The sequence below is a fragment of the Gossypium hirsutum genome, chromosome D09 (assembly GCF_007990345.1).
Source record: "Gossypium hirsutum isolate 1008001.06 chromosome D09, Gossypium_hirsutum_v2.1, whole genome shotgun sequence".
In the NCBI taxonomy this organism is placed as follows: domain Eukaryota; kingdom Viridiplantae; phylum Streptophyta; class Magnoliopsida; order Malvales; family Malvaceae; genus Gossypium; species Gossypium hirsutum.
In genome coordinates, this window is record NC_053445.1 from 44903758 (window position 1) to 44931735 (window position 27978).

At 39.1% G+C, this 27978-nt stretch overlaps 4 protein-coding genes and 1 long non-coding RNA gene across 5 annotated transcripts; 2 read left to right on the forward strand and 3 right to left on the reverse strand.

Moving 5' to 3' along the window:
* Positions 1-4591: 4591 nt before the first annotated feature.
* LOC107892516 (uncharacterized) lies at positions 4592-5795 on the reverse strand. Its single transcript, XM_016817590.1, has 4 exons — positions 5740-5795; positions 5067-5326; positions 4780-5010; positions 4592-4716 (listed from the first exon to the last, which is right to left on the reverse strand). The coding sequence occupies exons 1-4, from the start codon at positions 5793-5795 to the stop codon at positions 4592-4594; spliced, it is 672 nt and encodes a 223-aa protein (XP_016673079.1).
* A 1450-nt stretch (positions 5796-7245) lies between these two features.
* On the reverse strand, positions 7246-8717 carry LOC107892514 (uncharacterized). Its single transcript, XM_016817589.1, has 3 exons — positions 8600-8717; positions 7550-8401; positions 7246-7439 (listed from the first exon to the last, which is right to left on the reverse strand). Exons 1-3 carry the CDS (start codon positions 8715-8717, stop codon positions 7246-7248), a joined length of 1164 nt encoding a protein of 387 aa, XP_016673078.1.
* A 2339-nt stretch (positions 8718-11056) lies between these two features.
* Positions 11057-14263, reverse strand: LOC121220936 (uncharacterized). Its single transcript, XR_005918210.1, has 2 exons — positions 11451-14263; positions 11057-11329 (listed from the first exon to the last, which is right to left on the reverse strand). It is a non-coding gene; the product is annotated as an uncharacterized lncRNA (long non-coding RNA).
* A 2892-nt stretch (positions 14264-17155) lies between these two features.
* LOC107892513 (uncharacterized) lies at positions 17156-17653 on the forward strand. The gene has a single exon (XM_016817588.1). It carries the CDS (start codon positions 17156-17158, stop codon positions 17651-17653), a length of 498 nt encoding a protein of 165 aa, XP_016673077.1.
* A 3907-nt stretch (positions 17654-21560) lies between these two features.
* On the forward strand, positions 21561-21954 carry LOC107892512 (auxin-responsive protein SAUR36). Its single transcript, XM_016817587.1, has 2 exons — positions 21561-21693; positions 21746-21954. Exons 1-2 carry the CDS (start codon positions 21561-21563, stop codon positions 21952-21954), a joined length of 342 nt encoding a protein of 113 aa, XP_016673076.1.
* The last annotated feature ends 6024 nt before the right edge of the window (positions 21955-27978 follow it).

Sequence of the window (27978 nt, forward strand, 5' to 3'; positions counted from 1 at the left end):
AACAACTATCACTAAGATAAAACCCATGAACTCTAAGCTTCAGTCATTTCAAAATATTCATGCATACAAATCATAAAATGGCCCCAGGTATTTGATATATATATGTATGTTCGTCTACCATGAGGCAATGGTGACGACATTGTACAGATAAGAAATTGCATATAAACTCAGACTTATCGAATTTTTATCGCATAAATTAGGTAGGAATTACTTTAATTTTAATAGTGGTATTAAAAGAAATGAAAGAACTTCATTTGACATTTTCTAGCCAATGAAAAGATACCGTAAGTTAATGATGGTTAGTTGTTGCCAATGATTTCATCAAATATGGAAGTTAGTGATACGGTGTTTTGGAGAATCATATCCCAAAAGTTAGCTATTGAGTTGGAAAACCTAGATTCATAGGAACCTCACTAAGAAATTTCTTACTTCCCTGTATAACAATCCACTAAGTTATGCAGCTCCGATGCCCACGCGGGCTGGCTTTGCGCTAGCTTAATCTAGGCCCCGGCTGACTTTGCACTAACTTAATCTAGTCCCGGGTAAACACTGCAATGCCGATTTTACCACCTGCGCCATAAGATTGCAACTGAGAAACATAATGACTTACTCTGATACCAATTGATACGAACCTTTAGATAATCATATCTCAAAATCTAGTTATTAAGATTGGAGAGTCTAGATGGATAAACCCCACTAGTAAATCTCTTACTTCCCTACGTGGGATCCAAGTCCCATACCTTGGAATTGGAAGGCTTCCTCAGGTTTGTTGCAACCACTTCCGATTCCAGATAAGGCATGGGCTGAGATATCCATGAACTTCATTGACGGCTTGCTTCAGTCTCAAGGCAAGGACACCATCATGGTCATTGTGGATAGGCTAACAAAGTACGGCATTTTATTGCTCATCCTTATACCATACTTACAGTCACTCAAGCATTTTATTCCTCAATAACATTTTCAAGCTCCATGGCCTGCCTGAGTCAATCATATCTGATAGAGATAAGGTTTTTGTGAGTTCTTTCTAGCAGGAATTGTTTCATAAGTTGGGTAGTCAGCTTAAACTTTTTACGGCTTATCATCTTCAAACGGATGGCCAAACGGAGGTGGTTAATCGATGTTTGGAGGGATACTTGCGATGCATGATTGGTGAGCGTCCAGGAGATTGGTGTAATTGGTTACCCTTGGCTGAGTGGTGGTACAACACCACTTATGTTGAAGGTTGGTCAGCATGTAGCAAAGAAGCAGACAACAAGCTGGCCATGAAGATCGAGCCATGCAGAAGCTGCTGCAGCAACCAAAACTGTTCCTATTTTGTTTATTTTGTAATCTTAAGTTGATGTAATGCTTTTTAGTTCATTTTGAACTATGTTAGGTTGATTGATATAATTTGTTGATGACTGAGCTGTTAACTCAACTTTATTTAAGTGTACAAGCTTGTTTTTACAAGTTTCAATGTATTAGTGTTAGTAGGTAGCAATTAGGTGACCACATACTGATTTTGACAACCAAATTGCTTGGTTTATGTTTTGGCATTATGCCATTGTCCAAATTGGATGAAATCTATCAGTTTTTGTTCCAATGCTCTTCACTTATCGTTGCTTTCCTTTCTTTTCTTTTTCATTCTTTCTCGAGTTTTATTGTTTCTTCAGCAAGCATCGTGTCTTGTAACTCAAGCTACAAGCTAAACTTGTTTGCTCTTTGTTTCTAACACCAACAACTTATCACTCTTCCATTCGGATTTCCTCCTATTGCGCATTATATGGTCAGGACCCTCTTCTCCACTCTCCTTATTTGGCTAGTGATTCAAGGGTGGCTGATGGGTGTCGAATCCACCAATATAAACCTACGCCTTAGTTTGCAAATTATGCAGTATAGGGAGTAAGGTCGAGCCCTCAGAGACTGGTTTACTGTAAACTGTTGCTCGCTTGACCAGATTTATGTCGGGGCAGCTGTCGTGCCCAAGACGTTCGGGGGGATAAAAATTTGAAAACCTGAAATTAATAGAAAAATAACGTCAAAAGTAAAAGTTGAAAACAGAATAATAAAAGCCGTGAAATAAATATTAAGGAAAATTAATTAGAATGAGCTCAGCTTTAGACACGAATTTTCCTCGTCTTTGAACCGATCTTCGAAATTGGATGAACTCCTCTTTTCCAATAAGCTAGTTATAGCTACCAAGGACGCCTCAGACACCAACTCTTCCTTGTGTAAATTAGTTATAGAACGTCCAATAACTAATTCTTACCGATCGAACAACCACGAAACGTTCGTGATTTAGAACTCCGGCAGCTTTGCGTTCTAGAAGAGCCTAGCTCAAACTAATGCCCTCAACCGCGTGGGACATTTAAATCCGGTTACTACTTCCCTTGACGGAACCAAACAACAATCTCCACTTGGCACGCCAATGTGTTCACAGAAAACCGATTAGAAACGTTCCTTTCGGAATTCCAACTGTACATCTAACCACACTAAATCAAACGACGTCTTTTTTGGCTTAGTGTTGATCTGACTTTATGAGTTGACAAAATCATACTCTTAATCCGGAGAAGTAATAAGTACTGGAATTTTAGGAGTTAAATGGCTCGGGTTCGTAACTCACGAGTTTTGACGAGGCTAATTTCGGCCTAAAGCTGAAAATGGGTTTAGTTGGCTAAGGTTTGGGGCATGTTGGTATTTGACAAATTAAATAAGATAGAAAAGGTGAAAAGATGGGTGATGTGATTGAGTATGGGGGTTGGAATATATTAAAGTGCGGTGATTGACTATTTGGAAAAAAATTGAAAAAGGAATTGCAAATGGCTTGATTTGGTGATTAGCTACTAGAAATTAAAAATTGAAGGAAAGGAAACTAAAGAAACAACAATGCTACGTGAGAAAAGAGAGAATGTATTGAAAGACAAGAATTTAATATTTTTGATTGATGAATTGATGAACAATACAAGCTCTATTTATACTAGGGGATTTACTAAATTAGGAACCAACTAGTCATAGGAAATTAAGGAAAAATATCCCATAATAAAATAAATCCCAAAATAATCTCCCACTAAGTCAAAAATTTCAGCTAATTAATCTTGGAAAAATTCTTCTTTGGCCCTTTTTTTTTGCTTCTTTCTTCAATCTAGCCCAATTGTTTCCTTTTTCTTCTATTTAGCCCCAAATTGTATTCCTGCACAAAATTCAATAAATATAGCAAAATTAGTGGTGCATTCTCATAAATTAACCAAATTAATTATATAAAATATGTAACTTTAGCATTTAATCAAATCCCCCTACTTAGCTTATGCTAGTCCTCGAGCATTTTGTATGTTTCTACAAAAGGAAAAATTTCCTCCAAAATAGGACTTGACCCTCATAGATTGCACAATTCAATAATTTAATCATAGCACATTAACATCTCAAATAACCTAGCCTAATAAGTAAGTAAATATATTTCAGAATTTATGAGAGCTTGATAGGCTTACCTTTCATTTTATTATTTTTGTACTTAGGGCATTTGCGAATTATTTGACGCGAGACATGATGACAACCCAAGCACCATGTTTCGGTTACTCAATTCGGACGTCTCTAAGAGGGTTATTTCGCCTTATTCATGATAACTTGTTAGCGGAGTGAGTGCAAAGAAATTGGGTAGCCACACGAACCTTTTTACGCGAGATGTAATGACAACCCAAGCACTAAGTTCCAGTTACTCAGCCCGATGTACAACCCCAATTTTTCACTCTTAACATTCGTATCAGAGGAGTATTATTATTCATTTTTTTGTTTTTTTTTTTGCATTCAAAAATTTGACATATGATAAAAAGTAGAAGTCAATCAAACTTATAATTCCCAAAAATTTCTTACCCACTAAGTCTAGGTTATTGAAAAGTTTCATGTGTAAAGAATTAAATAGCTAAATAAGTCAAACCATAAGTGTACCATCCCAATTTAAAAGAATAATTTTACCTTTTACCAAAAACATGCAAAAATAGCGATGACAGATAAGCAAATTAGAACCAATTTATGTTTCCCTCCCCCTACTTATTTTACATTGTCCCAATGTAATTTAAAGAATAAAAGTAAAGATAAGTAGGAGAAAGAGAGAAAAAGAAACTCCCCATGTATTTCAACGTCGTGGAGGGTGGTCTCGTAGATAGAGTGGGCCTTGGCTGAAATAAAAAGAATTTTGTGGGTTGACATGTGGAATTTAATTTTGTCTTGGAATGTTTTCCTGCAAAAATAAAAATGAAAATAAAATAAAATAAAATAGTAAAAATAAATAATAACAATAATAGGAAAATTAAAAATTTTTATTTTTTCAAATTTAATAGCTAAGTAATAATCTCAAGAAATAAATTATTAAAAACAAATCAAGATTACGAGATTCGGTAAAATAGTCGTGAAAAATGCACCAAGTAAGTTCCCAGGAAAGAGAGGTGAGTCACAATGGACATACTTAAGTACCAAGTCTTTCCTTGGACAGAACTAATCCTCGACATGCATTTTCATTTTCCATTTAACCAAAAATTTATTTGCATAAAGGAAAAGAAAGTTTGGGTTGCCTCCCAACAGCGCTCTATTTAACGTCGTTAGCTCGACGACCTGTTATTCAAATTCTGGGCTCCTCGAGAACAATCTCCTCAACCGTTTGCGTTTGGAAATTCTCGTAGAAGGGTTTCAGTTGTTGACCATTCACCTTAAAGCACTTACAGATTTCTTCGCTTTGAATTTCCACTGCACCATTTGAAAATAACTTAGTAATAGTAAATGGACCTATCCATTTGGATCGAAGCTTACCAGCGAAAATTTTTAAGGTGGAGTCGTATAGGAGAACTTTTTGTCCTATTGAAAACTGCTTCCTAGTGATCATCTTATCGTGGAATGCCTTCGTCTTTTCTTTATAAACTCGAGCACTTTCATATGCATCGTTTCTAATTTCCTCGAGTTCCTGAATGTCCAACTTTCGAGCTCTTCCTAAGGTCTCCATCTCCATATTACACTGCTTAACTGCCCAAAATGCTTTGTGCTCTAATTCGACCAGGAAATGGCACAGTTTACCAAAACAAGTTGATAAGGTGACATGCCTATTGGTCCCTTGTAAGCTGTCCTATAAGCCCAAAGTGCGTCATTTAGTCTCAAGCTCCAATCCTTTCTGTTAGGTTTAACAGTCTTCTCCAATATGGACTTAATTTCTCGATTTGACACTTCAGCTTGTCCGTTTGTTTGTGGATGGTAAGCAGTGGCAATTCGTTGAGTCACTCCATATTTTTCCATAAATGCACTTATGAGTTTATTGCAAAAATGAGTTCCTCTGTCGCTGATTAATGCTCGTGGGGTGCCATACCTGGAAAAGATAGAACTTTTAAGAAAGTCAACCACAGTCTTAGCATTATCATTGCGAGTAGTCTTTGCTTTTATCCACTTAGAAACGTAATCAACAGCTAAGAGTATATAGAAATTACTGAAAGAATAAATAAAAGGACCCATAAAATCGATGCCCCACACATCAAAAAATTCGCAAATATGGATGGGAGTAAGGGGCATCTCATTTCGACGGCTAAGATTACCGACTTTTTGGCATCTTTCACAGGTTTTACAGAATAAGAATGCACCACGAAATATACTTGGCCAAAATAGTCCACACTCGAGAATTTTATGTGCGGTGCGTTTAGGTCCAAAGTGTCCTCCACATGCATAAGAATGACGAAAAGTTAAGATAGACTGTACCCCTGTTTCTACTACACACCGTCAAATTACCTGATCGGAGCAATGCTTCCATAGGTAAGGATCATCCCAAATGTAATATCGAGCATCCTTTTTAATCTTATCTTTTCTGAACTTAGGTAATTCTGAAGGTATAATACCTGTAACGAGATAATTTACTATGTCTACGTACCAAGGATGAACCACATTTGCTCAAAATAGGTTTTCATCTGGGAAGTTGTCTTTCAATGGTGTGTCATCTGCTGGAATCGGTAATCGACTCAGATGGTCAGCTACTAAGTTTTCGCATCCCTTCTTATCCCGGATTTCAAAATCAAATTCTTGCAGAAGTAGAATCCACCTAATTAGTCGAGGTTTTGCCTCCTTCTTGCCTATCAAATATTTCAAAGCTGCATGATCAGAAAAAATAATCACTTTAGTTCCCAACAGGTAAGATCTAAATTTATCTAAAGCAAACACAACAGCTAATAATTCTTTCTCAGTGGTTGTGTAATTGCTTTGGGCGACATCTAGTGTCTTCGAAGCATAGTAGATAACATGAGGCTCTTTCCCTATTCTTTGCCCAAGAACAGCTCCCACACTTCGATCACTTGCATCACACATGATTTCAAACGGGAAGTTCCAATTTGGTGGTTGCACTATGGGGGCTGAGGCCAATTTCTGCTTCAATATGTCAAATGCATCTTTACAAGTCTGGTCAAATTTAAATTCTTTATCCTTCTATAACAGACTGCAAAGCGGTTGTGCCATCGTCGAGAAGTCTTTTATGAATCGTCTGTAAAATCCTGCATGGCCAAGAAACGAACAAATTTCCCTCACAAATGTGGGGTAAGGTAATGAGTTGATAATATTCGTTTTTGCTTTATCGACCTCAATACCTTCTAAGGAAACTATATGACCCAAAATTAACCCTTTGTCAACCATGAAGTGGCATTTTTCATAATTTAAAACAAGATTAAATTCTAGGCATCTTTGTAATATCTTAGCAAGATTATCGAGACATTCGTTAAAAGAGTTACCATACACCGTGAAATCATCCATGAAGACTTCAATGATTTTCTCGACATAATCGGAGAATATGCTCACCATACATCACTGAAAAGTGGCCAGAGCATTACAGATTCCAAACGGCATTCGTCTATACGCAAACATTCCAAAGGGACACGTGAAAATTGTTTTATCTTGATCCTCTAGGGCCACCGGAATTTGGAAAAATCCTGAATATCCATCGAGACAACAATAATGAGTCTTACCAACTAATCGCTCGAGCATTTGATCAATGAAGGGTAGTGGTAAATGGTCCTTCCGGGTAGCTGCATTTAACTTTCTGTAATCGATGCAAACCCTCCATCCATTCTGGACTCGGGTAGGAACCAGCTCTCCAGACGAATTTTTCACCACTGTCATGCCAGTTTTCTTGGGCACGACATGAACCGGGCTAACCCAATCACTGTCGAAGATCAGGTATATCATTCCAGCATCCAACAATTTCTGGATTTCCTTCTTCACTACCTCCATCATGGGTGGATTAAGGCGCCTCTAAGCATCTCTTTTTGGTTTTGTGTTATCTTCGATGGAAATTCTGTGCATACAGGTGGATGGACTTAGCCCTTTTATGTCGGCTATTGTCCAACCAATAGCCTCTTTATAATCTCTTAGAACTCGAACTAGACTTTCCTCCTCGTCTTTGGTTAGTTTGTTTGACACTATTACCAGCAAGGTGTCTTTCTCTCCTAAAAAGACGTACTTGAGGTGGTCGGTAATGCTTTAAGTTCCAAGGTTGGTGGCTGTAAAATCAAAGGCAACATTTTAGTTTGGGAAGGTAATAGTTCAAATTGGTTACCTTGACTTGTCAACGATGGTTGCGTCTCCAAGTGTTTGACAATTTCGCGCAACGGATCTTCTATAACTGCTAACTCCTCGAGACGACTTAAAACATCCATGTCAATGCTTCTATAAAAGACAGTTTCCAACTCATCAAAGTCATGATATTCAGAATAATTTTGAGTTAAACAATCTATACTATCGATACTGGAAATATTTGATAACGAGTTAGGATGACTCATGGCTTCATAGACATTGAATTTCACGATGTCGCCATCAAACTCCATTGTCAATGTTCCACTCTGAACATCAATTTTTGCGCTTGCGGTACTTAGGAACGGTCTTCCAAGTAAGATGTCAGACGAATTAGTTGTGTTATCATCCTCCATATTAATAATGTAGAAATCTGCAGGGAAAACTAATTCGTTAACTTTAACAAGGATGTCTTCAAGCAACCCTTCGGGATAAATGACTGACCTGTCCGCCAACTGGATTATTACTCCTGTCTTTTTCAAAGGACCCGCGTTAATCAACTTATAAATAGGATAAGGCATAACATTAATGGAAGCCCCTAAATCACACATGGCTTTCTTAATGCCTACATTACCTATATCACAAGAAATAGCAAACATAACTTGGTCATTGTATTTGGGCGGAACTTTCTTTTGCAGTACTGCGGAGACATTTTCTCCTACATTTACTTTTTCGTTACCTAGTAACCTCCTCTTGCTAGTACATAATTCTTTGAGAAATTTTGCATAGCGAGGGATTTGTTTGATAGCATCGAGCAAAGGGATATTTACCTCCACCTTCCTGAACGTTTCGAGGATTTCTTTTTCCTCATTTTCTTTCTTATCCTTCGCGAGTCTCCCTGGAAAAGGAGGTGGCACCACAACTGGTTTCTGAATTTCTGATTCCGGTCTGGCTTTTGGATCAGAGATCTATTTTTCTCGTTCGTTGTCTTGCCCATGACTTTTGTCTGGAACTGTTTCCAGAACTTTTCTGCTATGAAAAGTTATTGCACTTGCATTCTGCCGAGGATTCGGCTCTGTCTGATAAGGTAATTTACCTTGAGATTCCAAACGATTAACCGCCATCGAGAGTTTACTAACTTGATTAGTTATCTCTTGTATTGATGCGTTTGTCCTCTGTGGGTACTTCGCAACATCGACGGCAAGTCTTTCCATAACAGCTTCTAGATATGTGCTAAGCTTGGGTGGCGGTTGCGGAGGTCTTGGTTGGTACGATGGATTATATCGGGGATTAGCTCCGTGATTTAAGTTGGGATGATCCTTCTACCCGGGATTATAGGTGTTAGAAAAAAGATCATATCGTCTTTGTGGAGGTCCCGGAAAGCCTCCGACAGCATCAATATGTGCCGTTGAATTTTCGTTAAGGATTGGGCACAAATCTGTCGGATGTTCAGATGTAGTACAAATTCCACACAGTTGGGTCTGATTCTTCTTTTCTATAAGCATAGATTGAACAATATTAGTAAGTTTATCCAATTTATCTTCTAGGGATGAAACGTTTACCCCATTAACCCGTCTTGTGGGTTCTGAATTCGGTCGATACTGTTGAGAATTTTCCGCCATAGTGGATATCAGTTCTCTTGCCCTTTGAGGAGTCATATTGACAAGCGCCCCTCCACTAGCTGCGTCAATCATTTTCATTTCCATAGGGAGCAAACCCTCGTAGAAATACTGAAGAAGTGATTGCTCGGTCAAACCGTGTTGAGGACAACTTGCACACAGTTTTTTGTATCGCTCCCAATAGTCGTAGAGCGATTCACTCTCCATTTGTCGAATTCCCACTATGTCTCTCCTAAGTTCAGCTGCTCGCGATGCTGGGAAAAATCTATCAAGAAAAACACGAGATAAGTCATCCCACGTTGTAATAGAACCAGGGGGTAAGTAAAATAACCATTCTCTTGTTGTATCAACTAAAGAAAAAGGAAAGGCCCGAAGTTTAATTTCATCTTTGGTTACTCCCTGTGGTTTCATGCTTGAGTAGACCATGTGGAATTCTCTCAAGTGGGTATGTGGATTTTCGTTCTTCAAGCCTCGAAAAGTGGGCAAAGGTGGATCAGGCCTGACTTCAACTCGAACAGGGTTTCTCCGGCTGGATAGTTGATGCATAACGGTGTTTGCTCGTTGGGAGCAGCGGCTAGTTGACGAATGGTTCGGTTTGCCATCCTTTCTGGTTCACCGAGGTTGTCTTCTACTCCTTTTGTTTCAGGAAGTGGTTTAGTCTCAGGTTCAACCACTTCGACTTGTTTTCCACGTTCAATTGCTTCTACACGTTAAAGAACTTTCATCTCTTTACGTCGTGCTCGAGCTGATTTTTCGATCTCTGGGTCGTATTCGAGATATCCGGATGAAGATCTAGTCATGAAGATGATTTAAACAATTATAAGTGTTGCCAGTCCCCGGTAACGGCGCCAAAACAGATGGGTGTCGAATCCACCAATATAAACCTACGCCTTAGTTTGCAAATTATGCAGTATAGGGAGTAAAGTCGATCCCTCAGAGACTGGTTTACTGTAAACTGTTGCTCGCTTGACCAGATTTTTGTCTGGGCAATTGTCGTGCCCAAGACGTTCGAGGGGATAAAAATTTGAAAACCTGAAATTAACAGAAAAATAACGTCAAAAGTAAAAGTTGAAAACAGAATAATAAAAACCGTGAAATAAATATTAAGGAAAATTAATTAGAATGAGCTCAGCTTTAGACACGAATTTTCCTCGTCTTTGAACCGATCCTCGAAATTGGATGAACTCCTCTTTTCCAATAAGCTAGTTATAGCTACCAAGGACGCCTCGGACACCAACTCTTCCTTGTGTAAATTAGTTATGGAACGTCCAATAACTAATTCTTACCGATTGAACAACCACGAAACGTTCGTGATTTAGAACTCCGGCAGCTTTGCGTTCTAGAAGAGCCTAGCTCGAACCAATGCCTTCAACCGCATGTGACATTTAAATCCGGTTACTACTTCCCTTGACGGAACCAAACAGCAATCTCCACTTGGCACGCCAATGTGTTCACAGAAAACCGATTAGAAACGTTCATTTCGGAATTCCAACTATACGTCTAACCACACTAAATCAAACGACGTCTTTTTTGACTTAATGTTGATCTGATTTTATGAGTTGACAAAATCATACTCTTAATCCGGAGAAGTAATAAGTACTGGAATTTTAGGAGTTAAATGGCTCAGGTTCGTAACTCACGAGTTTTGACGAGGCTAATTTCAGCCTAAAGCTGAAAATGGATTTAGTTGGCTAAGGTTTGGGGCATGTTGGTATTTGATAAATTAAATAAGGTAGAAAAGATGAAAAGATGGGTGATGTGATTGAGTATGGGGGTTGGAATATATTAAAGTGCGGTGATTGACTATTTGGAAAAAAATTGAAAAAGGAATTGCAAATGGCTTGATTTGGTGATTAGCTACTGGAAATTAAAAATTGAAGGAAAGGAAACTAAAGAAACAACAATGCTACGTGAGAAAAGAGAGAATGTATTGAAAGACAAGAACTTAATATTTTTGATTGATGAATTGATGAACAATACAAGCTCTATTTATACTAGGGGATTTACTAAATTAGGAGCCAACTAGTCATAGAAAATTAAGGAAAAATATCCCATAATAAAATAAATCGCAAAATAATCTCTCACTAAGTCAAAAATTTCAGCTAATTAATCTTGGAAAAATTCTTCTTTGGCCCTCCTTTTTTGCTTCTTTCTTCAATCTAGCCCAATTGTTTCCTTTTTCTTTTATTTAGCCTCAAATTGTATTCCTGCACAAAATTCAATAAATATGGCAAAATTAATGGTGCATTCTCATAAATTAACCAAATTAATTATATAAAATATGTAACTTTAGCATTTAATCAGTGGCACTAGTCGATAAAAGCTTACAGCAACGGGAAGCTGCCACGAACATGCTGAAATTTTATCTTCAACGGGCGCAAGATCGAATGAAAGTGATGGTGGATCGAAAGCGGGGTGAGCACGAATTTAAGGCGCAGTATCTTGTATATTTGAAACTGCAGCCTTATAGGCAACAAACTGTAGGAGGTTCAATCGCAAGTTAGCTCCCAAGTTTTTTGGTCCGTTCCTTGTGCTGGCCAAGATTGCCAAGGTTGCATACACGCTCCAGCTGCCTGTGGGTTCCGCGTCCATCCTACCTTTCATGTGTCATAATTGAACCAGTGCAGGCAAAGCTTCCAGTGGTTGGGTCTGATGGGACTATTGTCAAGGAACCGGTGCGAATTCTAGAGCGCTGCATGACTAAGCGAGGGAACCGGGCAGTGACTGAAGTGCTGGTTCAATGGTCCAATGCCTTTCCCGAGGATGCTACGTGGGAGCTGCTCTACGACCTGCAACAACAGTTTCCTTCCTTTGATCCTTGAGGACGAGGATCGAGTGTGGGAGGTAGTAATTGTTGAAAATAAAAAGATTGACGGGTTATATTTTGTCATTTAGTTTTCAATTTTGTGAATTTTTGAACCGGTGCGTCTTGTTTTGATTGTGGGTTAAAGCGGTTAATAAAGGAGGGAATGAGGGCGTGGATTTCAGTCACCCAAATTCAAGAAAATTCCCTTCTTCCTCTCTGTTCCTCTTTTCCCTTCTCGTTCTTCCTTCTTTTCTTCTCAAATTCTTAATCTCATAAACGTCCACATCAGTTGGAACTACATCGTGGTTTTCCTATTTTACACTCAGATTCTGCAAACATGGATAGAGATAGGTGACAAGATAAGTGATGCAAAAAGTTGGGAATATGATGGTGTAGATAAATCAAGAAATTCTTATCTCCTGTCATTTTAGAACCAAAACCATACCCTATCTTATACGGTCCCATGTATTCGACATAATTCAATTATTTCTTTGTTTCCCATCAGACAAGCGTAAGGACAACATGGTGCTTCTTCATATTTTTGCATATTTCTAAGTAATAATGATATTATTAGGCTATACAACTTTTAAGACTAGGCTAGGGAAGAAAACCAGAAGTAGAATTGATGCAAAACCACTGGATTCAGATCTGTAGAATCATAAGTAGGAAGAAACTTAGCTTCTTGATGATCAAGTTTGGCCCTTAACAGTCTAGCAGTAGAAAAACTTCTTGATTATCAGCAAATTGAATTCACCTTTACTTTTAATTTCTTTAGCTTTTTTATACCAGTGAGATGTTGTGTTTTTCTTCCAAGGTTGATCGATTTTTGAAGATGACCTAAAGGCATTGTTTGTACCTCATTGCCGACATTGTATAAGCCATAGCCATTCAATGTACGGACACAGATATTTTCTCCATGCACACCCAATCAATGTGCGGTCCTGTTTCAAATAGAGTAGGATCATGTAGTGAAAGCTGAAAATTCAAATCACTGGTCTTTGTCTCTGATTAAAATGAAAATGGCATGCATGAAAGAGACCGTTTAACGGCGCAGGCCTCTTAAGACCGGCATTCTTAGCCAGTTACTCTCATCCGTAACAGTGCTTAAAATCCAAGTGACTGCAGATTCATGGTAGATGTACTGGAGGGGCTACTATTTAAGAAAACAATCAAACTATAATGCAAATGGCCTAATATTACATCAATCAATTTATGATTAACTTCTAGTAACTTCCCCCCTCTCTTAAGAACCAATTTCCAAATCAAGTAAAGGGTTTTATCATAAACAAACACTGAATTTAGTCCCACTTTACTGCAGTATCCTGTGGAAAGATAAGGCGAAATCAAGAAAAAGATATTAACATGAATATTCGTGTTGAGAACAGTAGAATACCGTGTGGCTCCACAGCATTACTTGAAAATAGTTTCAAACTTTGATTCACAAACCAATATAAATACCTCCAAGTCTGGCAGAATGGCATGTAGATTTTCAAAGAAACTCATAAACTCACTGCGATAATTGTCAATCAAGAACATGGCAGAAAGCAAAAGAGGGTTAATGATGTTCAGGCCTTTCTTTCAGAAACTACGAAAGAGGTTCTCGAGTTCAGCATACAGCACATCTCCAGAACTCAACCATGACAAATTCGATGAAGACATGAGCGTCGGTAAAGCAGTGCCAGGCGATGTTAAGGAAGGATTTTTTGCTGTCTCTGCAGCGAATGGAAAAGAAACACAGAGGTTTGTTATTGAATTGGACCACTTAACAAACCCTGAATTCCTAAGCCTACTCGATGAAGCTCGGGAAGTATATGGATCCCATCAAACGGGGGTCCTTTCTCTCCCTTGTCAGCCTCATGAATTAGAGGAGATTCTTGAACACAGCAAAGAAAACAATGTCTGCGTTGAAAGTCAGGATATGGTAATGCTACCTTAACGGGAAGCTACTAGGATGATAAATAAAATATTGGTTGTAATCTTTCAAGTTCTTGTACCAGTGAACGTGTCTTGCTTGGATGTCAGATTTGTAAAATTTCACTATTGCTATCCCGCTGTGTGTAGTCGTGATATTTTTGCTGTCGAATCCATTTGCACCCTAATGTCTTGCTTGGTTGGCAAACTTTTAAGGCTTTAGCGTGCAATGTCAAGCTACGTTATCTTGTCTTATTAATGTAATCCTTGTGGTTTAGTGTGCAATGTCAAGCAATGTCAAACTTTTGTAAGTTGAATAAAAAGGTTTAGCTCATGCAAATCAATATGTGAGCTTTGTTCCTTTAACTTTGCCTTCTCCATGAATCGTATCTGGTTTTCTACAATCCCCTCGTGTCTCATTGCCTTAAAGTTTTTGGAAAAGCTGGTAATTACTGGTTACATGCATATTATATCCTATGAAGCCCTCAATCTTTTGCTGTACCTTCAGGCTTGAACCAGAATTTGTGTTTTTTTTTCTAGACCTGAGCCAACTTGAACTCCAAGGAAGAACAACCACAAGTGTTTAAATCAGAGCTTAATCCTATTCGACTGTTTTAACAGTTGGGATGCCATGGATGATGCAAAACCAACAGGATTATCACTTATGTGAGAAACTCCACCTCACAACACCTGAAACCTCAACTACTTTAACACTACAAGAAATAAACTTAAGCAGATACTGAAAGTCGTTGTTGTCTGAAATTTTAAGGAAACACGTCATTAGATTGCCTCCAGAATAGTTTGGAAAATCATTTGGAATGTTCGCAAACTGCAGTGTTATACCAGAAAGACCAAAACTGTCTAGGTATGTTTGCAAAAACTATGGAATATATCATGTATGAAAAGACCATAGATACAAAGCTCTAGTCATTTCAAACCTACAAACCAGACGCTACTTTTCTCTCTATTTTGGATGGTTCAGATGCTACTGTTTTATGGTCCCATGTCCTAACAAAATTCATTTATTTGTGTCCTAACCAGCAGACAACCGTAGCAAATTGTATAAAGTATACAACACGGTGAAAATTTCCACTTTTATATATTATTTTTTGTGTAAGGCAATTATTGGATTCTCTGACTTCTCTCAAATCTTGACCAGCGTTGGGAAAAAAATCTAAAGGGTTTGCAAAAGCTGCAAAAACCACTCTGTTCCAACAAATTATTGATCTCATTTACTTGAAAATTGCAAATAACAAGGAACGTCTATTGCTTCCTGCATTACTTCGTTTATGCATGTGAATAACTTTGTCTTCCAGCCTCAGAAATTATTGGACTGATCTGTATCAAGTGGGGCAGTTGAAAAGAGATAACTTAATCTAAACTAGGTGGCCATTCTGGGTTTTCTTTCTCTTCGACTTATTTACATCATAAAAGAAAAAGTAGAGTGGCAAAAACTCATAGGTAACTACTACTTCAATTCATATTCTAGAATCTACAAGACCAAGTTTTGGTATAATAAACACTACAGATCATCAGTTAGCTTCTATAAAGTACTCACGTGGCTGCATTCTTGCTATTCTTGGCTTCATCAAGAAAAGAAAATGTGTAAATATGTGTCATCCTGTGAAAAGATGAGATCTGGATTCCTTCATATTAATCTGTATGTTTTCAATGGTTATCACATCTCATTACACGCTTGGCTGGAAAAACTGTCTGAAATTAGTCAAACATTAATACCAGCTAAGAAATCATGTACCTCCATTAATTTCCGTGTCTAGAAGGACTTTCAATGATTTCATTAAATGATGCTTGGTAGAAAGTTGCAAACCATACGAAATCCCCCCCCCCCCAGCTTACTCCCCCAGCTTACTCTCCCTTGGAAAGTTCATCTATAGGAAGGGCATTTTGCAGTAATTACAGCCAAACGTGGAGAAATGAAGAGGCTTATCTTAGAATATTTTCAAAATATATATAGTGTTTCAATAGTTACAAATGAAAAGTTATAACTAACCAAAAGTTATGTTAATTTAGTATTATGATAAAGTGTGATAATCAGTTTGTTGTCGCAATTGCAAAAAATCCAATGTTTCATGAAAGAACAAAACATTTCAAAATCAAGTATCATTTTGTGAGAGAAGTGGAACAAGCTAAGGAAGTAACTCTAGTTCACTGCAGTTCGCAAGATCAATTAAAGGGCATTTTAACAAAACTTCTTAGGAAGATGAAGTTTGAGAAGTTGCATTATGATATTGGAGTTCACTGCATGGAGGCCAAGGAAGAGTGTTGCTAAGTGACCATCCATGCACTGGCGAACACAGATCGCACATTTGTGAGTTCACCCAAAGATGCAAGCTCATCAAATGTACGAGTTTACCTAAGTTGCAAAGTCACTAAAGGTGCGAGCTTTGTTAGGCGAACCCTTACTCTATAAGTTGTCAACTTCTTGTGGAACAATAAAATTTTGACAAAATGTTTTACCGTATAAGTTGTAAGACTTTCCAAATTATAATTATTTAATATTTCAGCTTATTTAAGCATTGTTGTACGTGTAAACTTGTTTTTTGCTTTCTATCTCAATCCATTCTTCATAAAATAACCAACATGATGCCGTGTCTATTGATGCATTAAGGCTGTAACAGATGGCTCCACAGCATTACTTTATTTCAATCATCTATTGGCAAAAAAAATATAAATACCCTCCAAGTCTGGCATTAAGGAGCATAGATTTCAAAGAAACTCATGTTCAAAGGTGGCAACTACAGCAGCAACATGCAAGAAACCATGCAAAACTTCCGTTGCATGCATGGAACCAGGAACTCAGCAGAAGCATGCTAAAGTCCATGGTGTAATTCGACAGTAGCTTTGTTTATCCAGTTGACTTTTGTTAGCCTATGGTGTAATCATTATTTGCTTTGATCAGCTAAGGTTAAATGTGTGCTTAGTTGATTTAGTAGTCAATTTAGGTTGTCTTTTGTTGATGAAAACCTTTAGTTACTTGCACAAGCAAGCTTTGTTTTCTTTCTATGTATTTTGATCAATTTATGTAAGCAACTATGTTCTTATTCGGGTAATGAAGAAAACACTTTGTTCATTCATTTTTCAGCTTGTTTTGCTTCTGTTTTTAAGCTTTCAAACACTTAAACAATTGTTTTGATTGTTTTTGAACCTTGTTGCTAAGTTAAAAACCAACAAATGGTATCGAGAGCCTACTGTCTTTGAGGGCCTCTTGTTGTGACTGAGGTTGTTGAAGTCAACTGCTTGAAAGAAAAGAAACATGAGCTACCTTTGCTACTTAGTCTTTAGAAGCTGCATAAAGATGAGCTTTTCACCACCACCTCCACCTGTGTTTGCTGGTGAAAACTACAACATATGGGCTGTAAAAATGAAAACATATCTACAGGCACATGACCTGTGGAATGTTCTTCAAAATGATGCAGAACTACCACCTTTGAGAGCTAATCCAACGATAGCTCAAATAAGGCAGCACAATGAAGACTGTGCAAAGAAGTATAAGGCTATGTCATGCCTTCAAAGTGGAGTTTCAGATGTCATCTTCACAAGGATAATGGCTTGTGACACACCAAAGGAGGCCTGGGATAAACTCAAGGTGGAGTTTCAAGGTTCAGACAAGACCAGACAGATCAACTTGAGAAGGGATTTTGAGAATCTGAGAAGGAAAGACTCAGAAACCATCAAGCAGTATGCTGACAAAATTATGGCTACTGTCAATAACATAAGACTGCTTGGGGATGATTTTAGTGATCAGAGGGTAGTTGAGAAAGTCATAACAACCCTGCCAGAGAAGTATGAATAAAAAATATCTTCCCTGGAGGATTCGAGGGACTTATCAACCATTCCTTTGACAGAGATGATAAATGCTCTCTATGCACAAGAGCAAAGAAGAGCAAACAGAATGGAGGAGTATTCTGAGGGTGCCTTTCAAGCCAAGAGCAGAGAGAGCTTAAGCTCGAGCTCAAATTACAAAGGAAGCCTTGGTCAGAAAAGAAAGAAAGAGGGAAGAAGGAAGCTGCCAAGAAGAAATTTCCACCCTGTGCTCATTGCAAAAAAATAACTCACCTTGAAAAATATTGCTGGTACAGGCCTGACATTCAATGTAGAGGCTGTAAACAGCTTGGACACATTGAAAAAAGTGTGCAAAAACAAGCCAAAAGCTCAGTTACAGCATCAAAATCAAGCTCAAGCTGCTGAGGACACTGAGGCATAGGAAGAAAATGTCTTCACAGCCTCCTGCTTTGCTAGCTCTAGCAAAGTCAGCAAGATTTGGCTGATTGATAGTGGATGCACTCATCATATGGCCTCAGATGAAAGCATTTTCAAGGAGCTCGACACCTCCTTTGAGTCCCAAGTCAGAATTGGAAATTGTGAGCTTCTCAAAGCCAAAGGCAAAGGCAAGGCTGTAATCTGCACCAAGTCAGGTATTAAAACTATCCCTGAAGTTCTTTATGTGCATGACATTGATCAAAACTTGTTGAGTGTTGGTCAGCTGCTGGAAAGGGGTTACTCCCTCTTGTTTGAAGGCAAAACCTGTGTGATCAAGGATGCTGCTAATCAAGTGTTGATAGCAGTAGCCATGCAAGATAGAACATTTAATGATGATGTAAATCAGTTGCAAGCCAAAGCATATGCAACTCAGGCTGATGAAGCAAGTCTGTGGCATAGAAGAATGGGGCATGTGAACTACAATTCACTCGAGCAGTTGCAAAAACTAAATTTGGTGGAAGAATTGTCCAAGTTTGAGCCAAAGAAAGAAGTATGTGAAGTTTGTCAACTTGTCAAGTAGACCAGACTGCCTTTTCCAGTCAACAAAGCATGGAAAGCCCAAGAGAAACTTCAGCTGGTTCACACAGACATCTGTGGACCAATGAAGACCAGCTCACTGAATGGTTGTAAGTATTTTGCCCTGTTCATTGATGACTGCACCAGGTTTTGCTGGGTAAACTTCCTGAAACAAAAGTCAAATGTTACTGATTTTTTTTTGCAAGTTCAAAGCTTTGGCAGAAAACCAAGCCAACTGCAAGCTTAAAAGCCTAAGGTCAGATAATGGAGTTGAGTATGTGTCCCAGAAGTTCCAGAAAATCTGTGATGATGCTGGCATCCTACACCAACTGACTACTGTCTACACACCACAGCAGAATGGTGTTTGTGATAGGAGAAACAGGACTGTCCTCGATATGGCCAGATGCCTTCTGTTTGAGGCTAAAATGCCAAACAATTTCTGGCAGAAGCACATCTGTTTACTTGCTAAATAGATTGCCAACTAAAGCAGTTAAGGGTAAAACACCCTTTGAAGCTTGGTTTGGGTAGAAACCAGTTGTGTCACACTTGAAGGTGTTTGGGTGCTTGTGCTATGCATTAGTGCCAGCAGAGAAAAGAACTAAGCTGGAGAAAAAGTCCATGCCAGGAGTGTTTGTTGGCTACAGTAGTGTGAAGAAGGGTTATAGGATCTATGATCCATCTACCAAGAAGGTGATTGTGAGTAGAGATGTCAAATTCAATGAAGGAAGCTGTTGGAAGTGGAATAGGACAGATGCAAGCTTAGTTGAAGAAGACTTGCAGGACCTTAATCTACTGCATGCTGAATCTGAAGGTGAAGCTATGGATGATTATGATGATATGCCTGTCAGAGGCACCAGGACATTGGCAGACATCTATGAGAGATGTGCTGTAACCATGGTTGAGCCATCCTGCTACAATGAGGCTGCAAAAGAAAGATGCTGGCAAGAAGCTATGGAAGCAGAACTAAAGATGATTCAAAAGAATGACACCTGGGAGCTGGTTGATAGGCCAGAAAATAGAAAGATCATTGGAGTCAAGTGGGTGTTCAGAATTAAAAACAATGCAGATGGGTCACTAAACAAACACAAAGCCAGATTAATTGTGAAAGGGTACAGTCAACAGCAATGAGTCGATTTCTTTGAAACCTTTGCTCCTGTTGCAAGGTTGGATACCATAAGGCTGTTATTTGCCTTAGCAGCTCAAAAACAATGGCAGGTATCAATTGGATGTTAAATCAGCTTTTTTGAATGGATTCCTCATGGAGGAAATCTTTGTAGAGCAACCTGAAGGCTTCGAGGTTCATGGAGAGGAACAAAAGGTCTACAAGCTCGAGAAGGCCTTGTATGGTTTGAAACAGGCTCTAAGAGCTTGGTATGATCGAATAGATGCCTACTTGACAAAGCTTGGGTTCACCAAGAGCACTAGTGAACCTACTCTCTATGTCAAAAAGAATGAAGAAGAGACCATGCTGATCGTGTCTCTGTATGTGGATGATTTGTTAGTCACTGGTTGCAAAAGTGAACTAATTGAAACCTTCAAGAAGCAAATGCAAAGTGTGTTCGAGATGACTGATCTTGGTTTGATGACTTACTTCCTAGGCATAGAGGTGAACCAGAATGAGCAAGGTTTTTTCATAAGTCAGAAAGCATTCGCATCAAAGGTTTTGAGCAAGTTTTGCATGTCAAATTGCAAACCTGCTAGCACTCCTGTGGCACTAGGAGAAAAACTCTCAAGCCATGGTGATGAAGATCGAGTGGGTGAAAGGAATTATAGAAGTCTAGTTGGTTGCCTACTCTACCTAACTGCAACTAGGCCAGACATCATGTATGTTGTTGGTCTTCTGTCGAGATTCATGCACTGCTGCACTATTGCTCACTTTAAAGCAGCAAAAAGAGTCCTAAGGTATGTCAAAGGGACTTTGAATTATGGAGTGAAGTTTGAAAGAACTAAAGAATTGAAGCTGGTGGGATATTCAGACAGTGACTGGGCTGGTTCTGATGACATGAAGAGTACATCAGGTTATTTCTTCACTCTTGGTTCAGGTGTTTTTTGCTAGAGCTCGAAGAAGCAACAGACAGTGGCTCAATCCACTGCTGAGGCTGAATATATTCCTGCTGCCTCTGCAGTAAATCGAGTCATTTGGCTTAGAAAAATGTTGTGCGACTTGAATGCTGATCAAAAGAAGGCCACAGTGATTAAGGTTGACAATCAATCTGCTGTTGCCATTGCTAAAAATCCGGTTTTTCATGGAAAGACCAAGCATTTTAAAATCAAATATCACTTTGTGAGGGAGGCTGAAATGTCAAAAGAAGTTAGCTTGGTTCACTGCTGCTCAAAAGATCAGCTTGCTGATTTATTGACCAAACCACTGGCTGCTCAAAGACTTGAGCATTTGAAGAATGAAATAGGAGTTTGCTGCTTTGTAGCCAAGGAGGAGTGTTCAAAGGTGGCAACTACAGCAGCAACATGCAAGAAACCATGCAAAACTCACGTTGCATGCATGGAACCAGGAACTCAGCAGAAGCATGCTAAAGTCCATGGTGTAATTCGACAGTAGCTTTGTTTATCCAGTTGACTTTTGTTAGCCTATGGTGTAATCATTATTTGCTTTGATCAGCTAAGGTTAAATGTGTGCTTAGTTGATTTAATAGTCAATTTAGGTTGTCTTTTGTTGATGTAAACCTTTAGTTACTTGCACAAGCAAGCTTTGTTTTCTTTCTATGTGTTTTGATCTATTTATGTAAGCAACTATGTTCTTATTCGGGTAATGAAGAAAACACTTTGTTCATTCATTTTTCAGCTTGTTTTGCTTCTATTTTTAAGCTTTCAAACACTTAAACAATTGTTTTGATTGTTTTTGAACCTTGTTGCTAAGTTAAAAACCAACAACTCATAAGTTCAGTGAGAAGTTGTTAATCAAGAACATGGCAAAAAACAGAAGAGGGTTAATGATGTTCAGGCCTTTCTTTCAAAAACTACGAAAGGGATTCTCGAGTTCAGCATACAGCGCATCTCCGGCGCTCAACCATTCCAAATTCGATGAAGACATGAGTGTTGGTAAAGCCGTGCCAGCTGATGTTAAGGAAGGATTTTTTAACTGTCTTTGCAGTGAAGGGAGAAGAAACACAGAGGTTTCTTATTGAATTAGACCACCTAACAAACCCTGAATTTCTAAGTCTACTGGATCAAGCTCGGGAAGAATATGGATTCCATCAGAAAGGGGTTCTTACTCTCCCTTGTCGACCTCAAGAATTGCAAGAGATTCTACGACACAGCAAAGGAAGCAATGCTTGCACTGAAAGTTGGGGATATATGTAAAGCTAACATACTAGAAAGCAACTAGGAAAACAAATAAAAAGATTTCTGGTAATTCTTTGGAGTTCTTGTATGAATCAGCATATCTTGCTTAGATATCAGATCTGTAATTTTTCACTAATGCTATCCCTTTGCGAAGCTGGTAATTACTGTCTATATGCAATATTTGTAATCTTTGTAAATCTTCCTGTCAAAACCTGCAGTTTTCATTGTTAAGTTAGCATGTAACTTGCCGCCATTTTCTAACTGAAACCTTACAACTGCAGTGCTAAAAGCTGAATGGGGATGTTTGCAAAATCCTTGGCATATAGTGTAAGAAAAGACCATAGATACTCAGCTCTAGTCATTTCAAACCTACAAACCAGACGCTACCGTTTTATAGTCCCATGTATCAACAAAATTCATTTATTTGTGTCCCAATCAGCAGACAAGCGTAAAAAATTGTAAATAAAAATTAAGGGTTTTATTGATTCCTTCATTTATAAAGGACATTTTGTCTTCTAGCCTTAGGAATCATTGGACTGATCTGCATTAAGCAAGGCAGTTGAGAAGGGAAGCGGCCTTTCTGGGCTTTCTTTCTCTTCGATTTATTTACATCACATAAGAAAAAGTAGTTCGAGTTCTTGATTTATGTATGAGGAAATCAGAAAATAAAAAGAAAAATAAATAAACAACACCAAACTGGATTGCTATGAATGTCTATCTGCTTTGACTTTATACTTGAAGGAGTTCGAGGTTCCATACTGTTATAACTTTTGCAGAAACATAAGCCATTAGAAAAAGGCTTTCATGTATTTGATCATTAAATTTGGGTTTTAATTCATGGTTGAGTTGAGTAACTTTATCAGCAAGTCCTTCCTTAATAGGCTAGAAGAAAAAAAATAAGAAAACTGCTAAGGCTTGAAAGAGCTGACCTCCTTCTGCTAATGTGGGAAGCCATTATTGGCATGTGCAATTTCTAATTAATGATTTGTGTCATTAACTGCATGTCAAAATTCAAATAGCTAATGATACATGTAAAAGATTTTGTGCCAGTATCCAGATATGGAGTAAGCCATTTTTTAGTTTATGAGTTAAGAAAATGCATGGAAACGGTGCCTTAACCAGTTGTTGGACACCATGGAGTCACTAAACTAAAAATAAAATTTGTCAAAATCTATTCTTCTGCAAAGACCCACGAAAATGGAAACTGGATTAGGAAAAGGGAATCGTCCTTGTGAGAAACAGTTCAACCATGCATCTGGTGTTGTGAGATGAAAGGGCAAAAAAGTGGTAGCAATCTTATCCACTTAGCCTCTCATCCACAGCATAAATGTTAAGTTTAGTTCCCATGCAAAGGTGGCCATGCACGACATACAAAGGTGGTCATGCTCCTGGAATCGCTGCAAGCAGTGGTGCCATGGTGTGCAGCAACTGAAGTTTGAAGCTGCCAATCTATTTGCTGTTTTTAGTTCCATTTTGATTTTTTTGTAATCTAGTTCATGTTGAACTAAGTAGGTAAATGTTTTGATATTGATTGACTGAAAAGTCAGCAATGCAAGTTGTACAAGCTAATCTTGTAAGTTTCAATGCAAATTAGTGGAGTTAGGTAGTTGATTAGGTGATTACTTGTTTGTTTTACTTGTTGACTGATATATGTAATGGCTTAATGCCTTGTTGATGTGTTAATGAAAGATATCAGCTCATTTTTCATTCAATCTTCTTCTCTCTTTTCTGTTTTTCACTTGCTAGTTTCATCTTTCTATTTTCTGCTTCCGAGCTTGCTTCTTCACCAAGGCTCGAGGCTTACTACTCAAGCAAGACTAGAAACAGCTTGTTGCTGCCTCTTGCACCAACAATTGGTATCGAGAGCTCTTGTCTTAGTGGACCTGTTGCTTCAAAACAAGGAACTTGATGGCTTCTTCAGGATTTTCACCAGCAGCCCCACCAGTCTTCAATGGAGAAGGCTTTCACATATGGCTGGTCAAGATGAAGACTTACCTATAGGCCTTCGATCTGTGGGAAGTTGTCAACACAGATACTGAGCCAGCACCACTGAGGGCTAATCCCACAGTAGCTCAGATTAGGCAACATGCTGATGAGAGGACCAAAAGGCACAAAGCCATGTCCTGCTTCCAGAACTGTGTGTCAGATGTCATCTTCACCAGAATCATGGCCTGTGAGACTCCAAAACAGGCCTGGGATAAGCTTAAGGAGGAGTTTCAAGGCACTGAGAGAACAAGGCAACAGCAGCTGTTAAACTTGAGAAGGGATTTCGAGAATTTGAAGATGAAGGAAGAAGAAACAGTGAAGCAGTACTCAGATAGAATTATGGCAGTGGTTAACAGCATAAGGCTCCTAGGTGAGCACTTTGATGAGGCAAGAATTGTGGAGAAAGTCCTCTCCACTTTGCCTGAGAGATATGAGGCCAAGATATCCTCCCTAGAGGACTCAAGAGACCTTGCTAGCATCTCTTTGACTGAGTTAATCAACACCTTCTATGCTCAGGAACAAAGGAGAGCTAGCAGAGCTGAAGATCACCAAGAAGGTGCATTTCAAGCCAAGGCCAGAGAAACCTCGAGCACTAATGCTCAAAGAGGCAAAAAGCCTTGGAAAAACAGGCCTAAGCCTGATGCTGCAAGGAGCAATGACCAGCCCTGCAGATATTGCAAGAAGCCTGGCCATCCAGAAGACAGATACTGGTTTAGGCCAGATGCAGTATGCCAACACTGCAAGAAGAAGGGCCATGTTGAAAGGGTTTGCAAAAACAGAAGTAAGCCAAGGCAGAATCAATTTCAGCAGTCAAAGGTTGAAGCTCGAGTAGCTGAGGACAGTAGTGACCAAGAAGAACAGGTCTTTGTTGTTTCCTGTGTAGCTTCTGAGAAGAAATGCTCCAAAGGCTGGTTGTTGGACAGTGGTTGCACTAACCACATGTCACCAGATGCCTCCTTGTTTAAAACCTTGGACAGAAGTTATAAAACCAAGGTCAAGGTTGGAAATGGTCAGTTTATAAGGGCTGAAAGAAGAGGAGAAGTGCTGATATGTACTCCCACAGGCAACAAGATCATTCCAAATGTGCTGTTTGTACCGCAGATTGACAGAAACCTTCTCAGCATAGCTCAACTGCTCGAGAAAGGTTATTCTGTTGTGTTCAAGGATAAACAATGCCACATTACTGATCCAAGTGGATCAAGCCTTATGACAGTCACAATGACTGATAAATGCTTTGAGGTTCACTGGGCAAATGACTCAAACTCAGCATACACAGCCTCTGTTGAAGACTCCAAGCTTTGGCATCAAAGGCTTGGACATGCCAACTTCAGATCAATGGCTCGATTGGCCAAAGAGGGCTTGGCAGAGAACTTCATCAGCTCAGTGGAGCATGATGATATGTGTGAAGTTTTCCAAATGAGGAAACAGGCAAGACTGCCATTTCCTACAAATTCAGCTTGGAGAGCTACTGAAAGACTGCAGCTGGTGCACTCTGATGTATGTGGCCCGATGAGGACTGAATCACTCAGCAAAAACAGGTATTTCATCCTCTTTATTGATGACCTTACAAGGTTTTGCTGGATTTTCTTTTTAAAACACAAGTCTGAGGTAGCTCAAGTGTTTGTGAAGTTTAAAAATGCTGTAGAAACAGAAACAGGTTGCAAGCTGAAATCGATAAGGACTGACAATGGCACTGAGTACACTTCAGCTCAGTTTCAAGCCATTTGCAATGATGCTGGTATCAAACATCAGCTTACAAATGTCTACACACCTCAGCAGAATGGGGTAGCTGAAAGAAAGAATAGAAGTCTGATGGATATGGCCAGATGTCTTCTGTTTGAAAAGAAACTGCCCAAGACCATGTGGGCTGAGGCAGTAAACACTGCTGTTTACCTTCAGAACAGGCTTCCTACTAAAGCTCTTGCATCCGAGACACCTTTCGAGGCTTGGTTCAGTTTCAAACCTTCCTTGGCACATCTGAAGGTGTTTGGTTGCCTGTGTTATGCACAAATACCAGCAGCAAAGAGAGACAAGCTCTCCAAAAGGGCTCAACCAGGTGTTCTAGTAGGCTAAAGCTCAGTCAAGAAGGGCTACAGGGTTCTGGATCCCTTGATAAACAAAGTCCAGGTGAGCAGAGATGTCATCTTTGATGAAAAAGCCTGCTGGAATTGGGAGAAAAATGAGCCAGAAGCAGTTTCAGAAGACCTAGTGCCTAATCAAGCTGAACTTGAGCAGCTAGGATCTGAAATGGATGTTGATGATGTGCCTGTGAGAGGCACAAGGCCCCTAGAAGATATTTATGAAAGGGCACAGGTTGCAATAGCAGAACCTAGCAGTTTTGAAGAGGCTGAGGCAGATGAAGGCTGGAAACTAGCTATGGTCAATGAAATCAACATGATTGAGAAGAACCATACATGGGAGCTAGTTGATAAACCTACTGAAAAGAAGACCATTGGAGTAAAATGGGTTTATCGAGTAAAACAGAATGCAGATGGCAGTCTGAACAAGCTAAAAGCCAGGCTTGTTGTCAAAGGATTTAACCAAAGGTATGGTCTAGACTACCTGGAGACATTTGCACCAGTAGCCAGGCTAGACACAGTTAGAATGATAGTTGCCTTGGCTGCTCAACATCAGTGGACCGTTCATCAACTTGATGTTAAGTCTGCATTTCTCAATGGTTTCCTGGAAGAAGAGATCTACATCGAGCAGCCTCAAGGATTTGTGATCACTGGCAAAGAACACATGGTGTACAGACTGAAAAAGGCTTTATATGGCCTGAAACAGGCTCCTCGAGCCTGGTATGCTCGAATTGACTCTTACTTGCTCAGTTTGGAATTTGAGAGAAGTCCCAGTGAACCAACACTGTATGTGAAGAAGAACCAAGCTGAAACTCAGCTTATTCTGTCACTCTATGTTGATGATCTATTGGTAACTGGAGGAGATAGAAGAATGCTGGAAGATTTCAAAAGAAAAATGATGGAAATGTTTGAAATGTCTGATTTAGGCAGAATGAACTACTTCCTTGGAATGGAAGTGAACCAAACAGAAAAGGGAATCTTTCTTAGTCAGAGTTCTTTTACTATGAAGATCCTGGACAAGTTCTCTATGAAGAACTGCAAGCCAACAAGCACACCAATGGCTGTTGGAGTGAAGCTTTCGAGGCAAGGGAGTGGTGAACCAATTTGCGAGACCATGTACAAGAGTCTCATTGGTAGTCTGTTGTATTTGACTGCCACAAGGCCCGATATCATGTTTGCTGTTAGTGTGCTATCAAGATACATGAATTGCTGCAATGATCAGCACTTTCGAGCAGCTAAAAGAGTGCTAAGATACATCAAAGGCACCATTGGTCATGGTGTATTGTTCAAAAGGGCTGAAAACATAAAGCTAATAGGCTATGTTGATAGTGACTGGGCTGGATCAAGTGATGACATGAGGAGCACATCCGGATATGCATTCAGTCTTGGCTCAGGCATGTTTTGCTGGAGTTCTAAGAAACAAAGTCTGGTGGCACAATCAACAGCAGAAGCTGAATATGTTGCTGCTGCATCTGCTGTGAACCAAGCCATATGGCTTAGAAAAATCTTGGCTGATTTAAACCAAAACCAAAAGGAGGCAACAGAGATTTATTGTGACAACAAATCTGCTGTTGCAATTGCAAAAAATCCCATTTTTCATGGCAGAACCAATCACTTCAATATTAAGTTGCATGTTATAAGGGAGATGGAACAAGCTCATGAAATCGAGCTGATTCATTGCAATTCAGAAGTGCAAATTGCTGATATCTTCACAAAGGCACTCAATGTGTCTAAATTTGTTAAATTCAAAAGGGAATTAGGTGTTACTAGCATGGAAACTAAGGAGGAGTGTTAAGTTTAGTTCCCATGCAAAGGTGGCCATGCACGACATACAAAGGTGGTCATGCTCCTGGAATCGCTGCAAGCAGTGGTGCCATGGTGTGCAGCAACTGAAGTTTGAAGCTGCCAATCTATTTGCTATTTTTAGTTCCATTTTGATTGTTTTGTAATCTAGTTCATGTTGAACTAAGTAGGTAAA